This window comes from Ixodes scapularis, unplaced genomic scaffold (genome assembly GCF_016920785.2).
Source record: "Ixodes scapularis isolate PalLabHiFi unplaced genomic scaffold, ASM1692078v2 PGA_scaffold5__190_contigs__length_132052651, whole genome shotgun sequence".
In the NCBI taxonomy this organism is placed as follows: domain Eukaryota; kingdom Metazoa; phylum Arthropoda; class Arachnida; order Ixodida; family Ixodidae; genus Ixodes; species Ixodes scapularis.
The window spans coordinates 78,685,827-78,693,540 of record NW_024609880.1 but is presented as its reverse complement, the minus strand read 5'-3'; the positions used below and the strand labels follow the sequence as shown (position 1 = coordinate 78,693,540).

The following is a 7,714-nucleotide window of genomic DNA, read 5'->3' as shown; positions in this document are numbered from 1 at the left end:
CTATCTTGTATACTGTCTGACAGCCACGTTTCGGTGATTACAACAATATCAGGTTCGGTATTCAGAATAGCTGTTTCAAGTTTATCAGTTTTATTCACGATACTCCTCGCGTTTAAGTTGAGTAGGCGAAATTCGTAATCATTATTGATACGGCTAGGCTTTAGTCATGGACTTGAAGCCTGTGCAACATCAGCTATCAAACTCTTGTCGTTTTTGACGTCGTCCCAAGTATACACTTTTTCGTTTATTTTAACTTTGTTGTACATCAAAGTTACCTTTTCACCGGCAAGCTTATTTGATTTCGAGCTTTCGAGCAGTTTTTTTTCTGATTCCCTGAACTCGTTTCGAGTAGTCCTCGCTGATTGATAATGGTTCATTCTTTAACCTATTACAGTTACGTAGAATTTTCATCTTGTCTCTGAAGTCAAGTAGTTTGAGAATCACTGGACGAGTTTTACCTTCAGTTGGTTTTCCCAGGCGATGTATGCGTTCAATTCCATTGGTTTTTACGGACAGTTTGTCATCAAGGACCTCCTTTGTTACTCGCTCTTCGAGTTTGCTGCTGTCTTCGTTTGGCAGCTCAGAAAGACCGAAAATAATTAGATTATTTCTTCTACTGCGATTTTCTAAGTCATCAATCTTATACACGAGTGATGCAACAGTAGATTCGAGTTGTTTTGTCCTCTCTTGGTTTTGGTTCACAGCTGACCTCAGACCTTCAAGGCTTTTAATTTGCAACTCTATGGTCTCTAGTCTGGATTTTGTTTCCGCTTGGCTCAATTTGATTTCCCTGACGTCAGCGGAGATAATATCTAGTTTTTGCAATATTGTTTCTAGAGTAGGCCCGGGATTTACTTCTACATCACCACACAACAAAAGTAGGTTTTTTGGCAATATTCCAAATTCACACAGCACACTCAAACAGCTCCGTGGGCACGGTAGCAGGAAGAGACAAATATTGTTACTGCGGAGGCAACAAGGATATTGTTTCCCTACCTGTGCAATGAACACGAAGTGGTTTAGAAGCGTCATCTTGACGATGCCACCGTGCCCACGAAGAAGTGCAGGTTCCGGCCAGTCTTTTATATTGCCGAGCGGCGCTAGAGTAGCTGCTGTCACTGTCGATATGGGTCGTGGAAAATCCAAATGTCCATTGAAGTTCCACAGGAAAAAGTTGTCCAGATCCGTCACACTTCGCTCCGCGTTATCGGCTGGAACGGCGAAGCCGCCGCGATGATCAGCCGCTTGATAGTGCTCGGAGACGCCCATATCCTGGTGCAGCGGCAGAAGCAGCATCTGTGCAATGAACACGAAGTGGTTTAGAAGCGTCATCTTGACGATGCCACCGAGCCCACCGCCAACGCGTTGCTGCGTTCCGCTGCGGATGCAGCGAATAACCTTCAATCCTTGCATGACGTGAACGTGAACAAGGTTTACGATTTTTTTTTTTATTATTTGTTACTTGAGATGCAGGTTATTACAAAAATAATTGGTGAACATGCGAAGAAACATGCGGGCGTTATCGCGCGGCCTCAAGCCATTTACAACTACTGAACTGGGCCGTAATATTTTCACTAAGTTGTACTATGGTGTCCGTAGCGCGTCTCCGACTGGTGTGTTTAGCGTCTATCCTGCCCATACATCAAAAGTGGTCCCGACGTGGCAACAAATGACGTCGCAGAAGCCGGAGTGTTCTGCTGGCGGATCTCGCGATCCTGGCGGTTAGTCCTAAAAATGCTGGCGAAAAGCACAGGCGAACGCGAGTGTCGCTGTGGTCACGGCGTCCCAGGCGTCCCAACTTCCGGCTGCTTTAGCTTCCGTAGACTGTCACAGTGGGGAGCGACCTGCAGCAGAACAGGCGTCTGCCACATCTACAAAACTGCTGGCACTCCTCCAGGATCGCGACCAGTGACAGCATGACATTTCTATGACGTCATCTGGTGGAAATCGAGGGACCACTTTTTTGGACCCGGTAAACACACCAATGGGAGATGCGTTCCAGGCGCCATACTTGTACCAAATTTGTTTCTGAACTTCTTTTTTTTTCTCCTTTTACGCACGTTGTAGTGTCGGCCTGCGTTTTTCTTGATGCGCAAGCAGCTCAAAGTATGCGGACGACACCAAGGCTGTTAAGGAAGGCTAAAATGTGATAGTTTTAATAATCTACGCCACCGACCGTATTTGAAGATGCGTATGGTTAACACTGATCAACAAAAGCTGGAAGCACCACAGAGCCCTCATTTTAATGTCATATATATATATTTTTTTTTAATACTTACTTTGGAAAACCGGAAAACAATACCATTGCTTTGCAGGGATTTCTATAGACCAACTCAACACTCTGACGTCACACCGCTGCAGTGGCGCCGCTGCCGGCACTGGACATGCGGAGGTGATTAATTTATGCCGAATCTGGTTTTTGCGCGCGCAGTGCCCTCGCCTATGGTGGGCAAACGCGGGCCTGTTTGTAAACAATGTGTTGGTCGATACACTTGAGCTTGCGTGGGTGAACGAGGTTTGTAAAGCACCTCAAACACCAAACAGGAGAGTTTGCTGATACCATAATATTTTCGAATGTCTAAAGCGCGGTCAAGTAGAATAAAAACACAACAGACACGGACGGCGTGTCTGTTTGCTCAACACGCAGAGACGGGATTTTGTTGTCATTTTTGTCGAACGCCACGTTAGATTACATCGATCGTGGCGTTTGATTTAGGTTCATCGCAGTTGCTAAAACTTCTACGTCGGCGGCGGCGAAAACTTGCGATGCGGACATTTTTGTTTGTTTGTTTGTATGAGTTTATTTGAGACCGAACTTACAGAATGTCATCGAAAGGAGCAACACGGAGGGTGCCAAATTCATTTCACAATCTCCTTTATTATTTTTTTTTTTTGTCGCAGCCGAGGTTAAAATTTTGTTTAGTGCAAAAAAGCTCGGGAGGGAGGGGGGGGGGGGGGAGTTTTGAGAGAGTCAGTGCAGTTATTCTGACATGGTTGAACAAATCTTGAGTAATGGCGCAACGTCCGTCAACTGTGCTTGAGTTCAATTCTATTTAAAAAAAAATATTGAGCTATTTACAACGCCTGAAAAATATTGCCCAAGGCACCGTCTCCTCTGGAAAAACACAAATCTTTCCACAAAAAAAGAAGAAAAGCTTTTGCGAGTAAAATTTAAAGAAAAAACTAACCTCGAATCGCTTGTATTGCCGTGGAGCAGTCTATTGCTAAACAATACGACTTCATGCGTGTTCGCATCGAAGAAAAAGAATTAAAAGTGTTCTCGCAGATGAAAGGCATGACGGCCTAGACTTTTGTTCATCTTGGCTAATTGGAAGTCAGAAAAGATTAAAGTTTCCGAATCGCACTTAGTGACAGAGCGCCCATGCCTTGGAAATGCTGAGAAACCGAAACTCAAGGTAATTGCTCTGCCAAAATGGCCGCGTGCACAGTGCTGCCAGACCACCAAGCAGTTTGGCATATTGTTTATTATCTAAAAAAGTTGCCATACAACGTGTGTTTTTTATTTTTTTAACTTTTTTTTTTTTAAGTCTAGCTGCAGCCGACGACACCGTCCAATAGATTCAAGCAAGCAGCGACGACAGTGCATCATTCAGCACTTGTCGCCTTTGTGCGTTTGCAATAACCTACTAAACCAATCACGATCAGTTAATTCGCCGCAATCCTGCGCTTTTTTATGTGCGTGAATAGCCAAGCCGGTGAAAGCTAATCCCCGCCAAAAGACAACGAGTGCCGTCAGGACGCACTTTGGCGCTGCTTGTATCGCCGTGCCGGGGTGCGGTGTGACTAAAGTTCCTAGTTAAGAGCTTCCTATAAGAAACGACATTCTTTGAAGCGCCGACTGCGTGACGGTGCAGGTTTTAGGAAGTGAATGGCGGTGCACAGCAGAAGACTGAACTAAATGACGCCATGTTTTTTCCAGCGGTTTGTGCTTTGTCATTCTTATCGGTTGTCGTTACTTGTAAAAAATAAAAATATAAAGTGACTTTAGGTATGACCCTTTCTGCTTTTCTTGTCTTTTCCTGCGAAAAGTCTAATAAATGAAGAAAACAAATCGTCCTTTTATGATTGCGTTTTTATAAACCACTAGCATTATTTATATGTTGAGCAGCGCCACTGGACTTCTGATATATGTTCACGACATTTCTGCGTGGTTGGAATTCGCACTTTTTTATGTAGATGATACAACGTTCATTTCGATTGGTCTAACAAATGTTAAAATAAATGCTTGTTGTCAAGATGTGTTCTGGACAATATGAGAGTACTAAATATACGCTGTTTCCGTGTGACAACGTCGTATAAAAGACGTTACTGGGCGCTTCGAGCGGAGCACGGCATCTGAGGTGCATACACACGAGAGACACCAACCTCCAATATAGAACAATTAACGGCAACCCGACGGATGCGTGTGCCCTACGAACAAGTATCAACGCGTGAAACGACATCTATCTAGACGTTACTACAAACAAAATGAAAAGTCAGCATCGTAGGGAAAATAAAAATTCAAGATAGACGTTAGTGTTTCAACAGCGTAAGGTCAGTCTGCCTTTGAAGTGTGGCGACATTGGTTTACCCTGTAGATTAGAAATTTAGCGAATGCAGTGCGACCTCTAGTGTGGAGACTTTAACCCATATCACACAAGTGTGGCGCACGACCGCTCACCGGTAGGATGCTCACCAGTTCGAAATGGGTAAAGGTGGGGATTGAAAACCCAAATCCTTGCGTTTCCATTTTTCCGAAGCATATATAAACAAAAATTTTCGTTAAGTTTGATCTCCGAGATTCGAATTAAAGACACTGGAGTACCGCAGTGTTCGGTTCCGGTTTCCTGTAACATTCGCATTTTTACAAAATGGCTAGGCCACCATTTTGCTCAATACAAGCAATCACCCCCCAACTAAGCACAAAAATGTGAGAAAGAACTTTTTGTTAGAGAAGTGCATAAAACCATTTCCATACCAACATACAAATAGTCTGGAAATGGGGACCCTAGTCGCGGCCCTTCAAAGTAGTACCGTATACCCCTGTCAGGCGGGCACCTAAAAGGACCTTTACGCCAAAGGACCTTTAGTTTAAATGTCATATAGGCAGTGCCACACGTCAACTTAAATGGCATTTAGCGTAAAGGTCCTTTTCGTGAACATGAGTTCCCACAACTCCTTTACGGCTGCTAAAGGCCTACTCTCGTCAGCAGTGGTTTACACTAGAGACGCGAATAGAAATTAATTCGTACTGATATCTAAAATCAATGCGGTTGCATTTTTATTATTGAAAAAGAGCGTGTTCCACGTATATTTTGTACAAACCTCGCTGTACTTATAGTTTTCTGTACTCACGGCCCCAGCTTTCTGGTAGGCCTCGTCGTTGCTTGCTCACGTCGTCCGCTTCCGCACTTCGGTTTTCCTCCTCTCGATTTTCCTTACAACCATAGTTATCTAGCTTTTATTTCTCTACTTTATAATTTATCATCCTTTAATAGTGTATTGCTAACTGTACCCTGTATATTTAATATTTTTTGTACATATATGTTTCCGTATCTCACTCTCGCGTGATGCGATATGTCGAGCTACGGAGGAGCGTCTACAACTAGGAAGGGATCGCCGCGCTTTCATTGGAGCGTTGAGGCGACCAGGGAACTGATACGACTTTGGGAGGATCGGCTGGAGGACCTCCGACGCTTGCGATGAAACTCAAGCACGAGCACGACGCCCAAACGAACAGGGCATGGCAAAAGCGTAGCAGAAGCACGGAAAGGAGCGGGAGCTCCGAGCAACGTTAGGACTAGAACTGAGTGAGCGGGGGACGCTCAGCGGGGGACACTTTACTTGGGCTTAAATTGGACTTTGTTGTAATCACTTGACTAAACTCGTCATTTTGTCCTTTCGTTTCGTTTGCTTAAGAAGAACTAAAAAAATTATTTATATTGCCAAAATATTTTTTTGGCGTGAAATGATTTATGCGTTTAAACCGAGCTACGAGACTTCAATCGCAGTAAACATCGTCTAAATGGCACCTACATGCGCTGTCTGGCACGGCAGAACGTAAAGGTTTTTTGAAAATCCTAAAGGCCTTTCGCGTAAAGGTTCTTTTACGTGCCCGACTGACAGAGGTATTAAATTGCTTGGGAATATATTGCTTTATATATGAATAGCATGCGGTAAACCTCTCTTCTCTCTCTCTCTCTGTGTCTCTCTCTTTCTCGCCCTCCTTTTTTTTAACTCTCTCCTATTTACTTTTTTAGTTTTGATTACAGATAGACTTATATAGGGGGTCCACAGATCTCAAGGGACTGGTTTGGCGAACGCGTCGCTATTGCGGCTATACTGGTAATTTATCAACGAATTTACGACGGCCATAAACTTCTAAAGCGTTCAGGGGCCATTTTTTATTACTTTGGGTAGGACGCCGGGCTTATTTTTGCATCATTTTTCTTGGGGTGTTGTTTCCAGCCTTGCATTGCTGGGCTACGTAATCTGAACGAGCCGAAAAGATCGAGTGCAATGAAAGCAGTGTTCCTGAGTCGCGGTCTCCCGTGCTTGGTCGCCTAACCATAAACTGCGGAATTCTGCTCCATGCTCCGTGGTTTGCCGTGAAGGCGCTGATCCTTTCATTGTCGCGGCATGTTTTTCACCCTTGTCGCGTTCTCACATTGTAGTTGCGACCTTTTAGTAAATATATCTGTGGCAACTGAACAAAACGTTCTCATCACGCTGCGATGGCGTGCAGATTACAAATCAGAATGCGCAGAAATACCCAACTAGCAAAGTTCTCCAATACAAGCTATTTTGTGTTTTTATTTTACAATTTAGGGTTTTAAAAACCATACAGAGCAAAAGTATAACCTAACATGTTCTTCGGCAAGAGTCTGGGTGTTTTGACCCGAAATTGCCAAGCGAGTGCTAGAGATAGGCTTCACTGTTTCGTCATTTGAATTTCACCTGACAGCTTCGGGCCGGAATTGATAAACAAGTGCCATAATTATGATTTACTCCGTATTGTTTGGTTAACACGTGGTATTTTGGCTCATATCTGGCACTTGGCCCGTTATGTGAAAGTAAAAAAAAAACACCACGAAAAAAAAAAAAAAGCTTTTTTAATTACTATATTACGCATTGTATCTAAACCTCATTAGGCCAAGTTAAGACGTCGGATGGACAAGCTTGAGCCAAGCTCGGCGTTTTTCTGGCATGCTGCCTGGGCAGGACTTCAAGATGCGCATTTTGCGTGGGTTTTGAATGTGGCTAGTCACCCTGTACCTTTAACGTAGCCTGACATGAATATTCCTTTCATAATGTAATTGAGGCCATCACGCGCTAATAACCCATTTGCTACTATGGTTACTTCGTCTTCATTTCCTTTAAGGCTACACAAACTATGTTCTAAAGATTATTTTGCTCACAAAAAATTACTGTCTGTTTTTATATTCTTATTACACTCTTCATTGCGACATTCAAGGATAATTATAGCTCTCTCCAGGACTTTATGATATTTTCTACAGTAAACGCGACGCTTCCGTAAGCTTTTTTTGTGGTCCACAATTTTTGCTACATTAACTGCAGCATGGATTCATTCTTGTCATTTGAAAACTATTTCCTCTCATCCCATGTGACAAAACGGGTTTAAAATAGGCGATATCGGGACTTAAGACTGGAAATCACAATAACTTAACACTCCAAAACGAGTCATAAGCAGTGA

General features: G+C 43.5%; 1 protein-coding gene across 1 annotated transcript; it reads right to left on the bottom strand.

The window, feature by feature from the left end:
• Positions 1-291: 291 nt before the first annotated feature.
• On the bottom strand, positions 292-1,341 carry LOC120839796. Its single transcript, XM_040210158.1, has one exon. The coding sequence runs from the start codon at positions 1,330-1,332 to the stop codon at positions 292-294; it is 1,041 nt and encodes a 346-aa protein (XP_040066092.1). The 5' UTR covers positions 1,333-1,341.
• Positions 1,342-7,714: the final 6,373 nt, after the last annotated feature.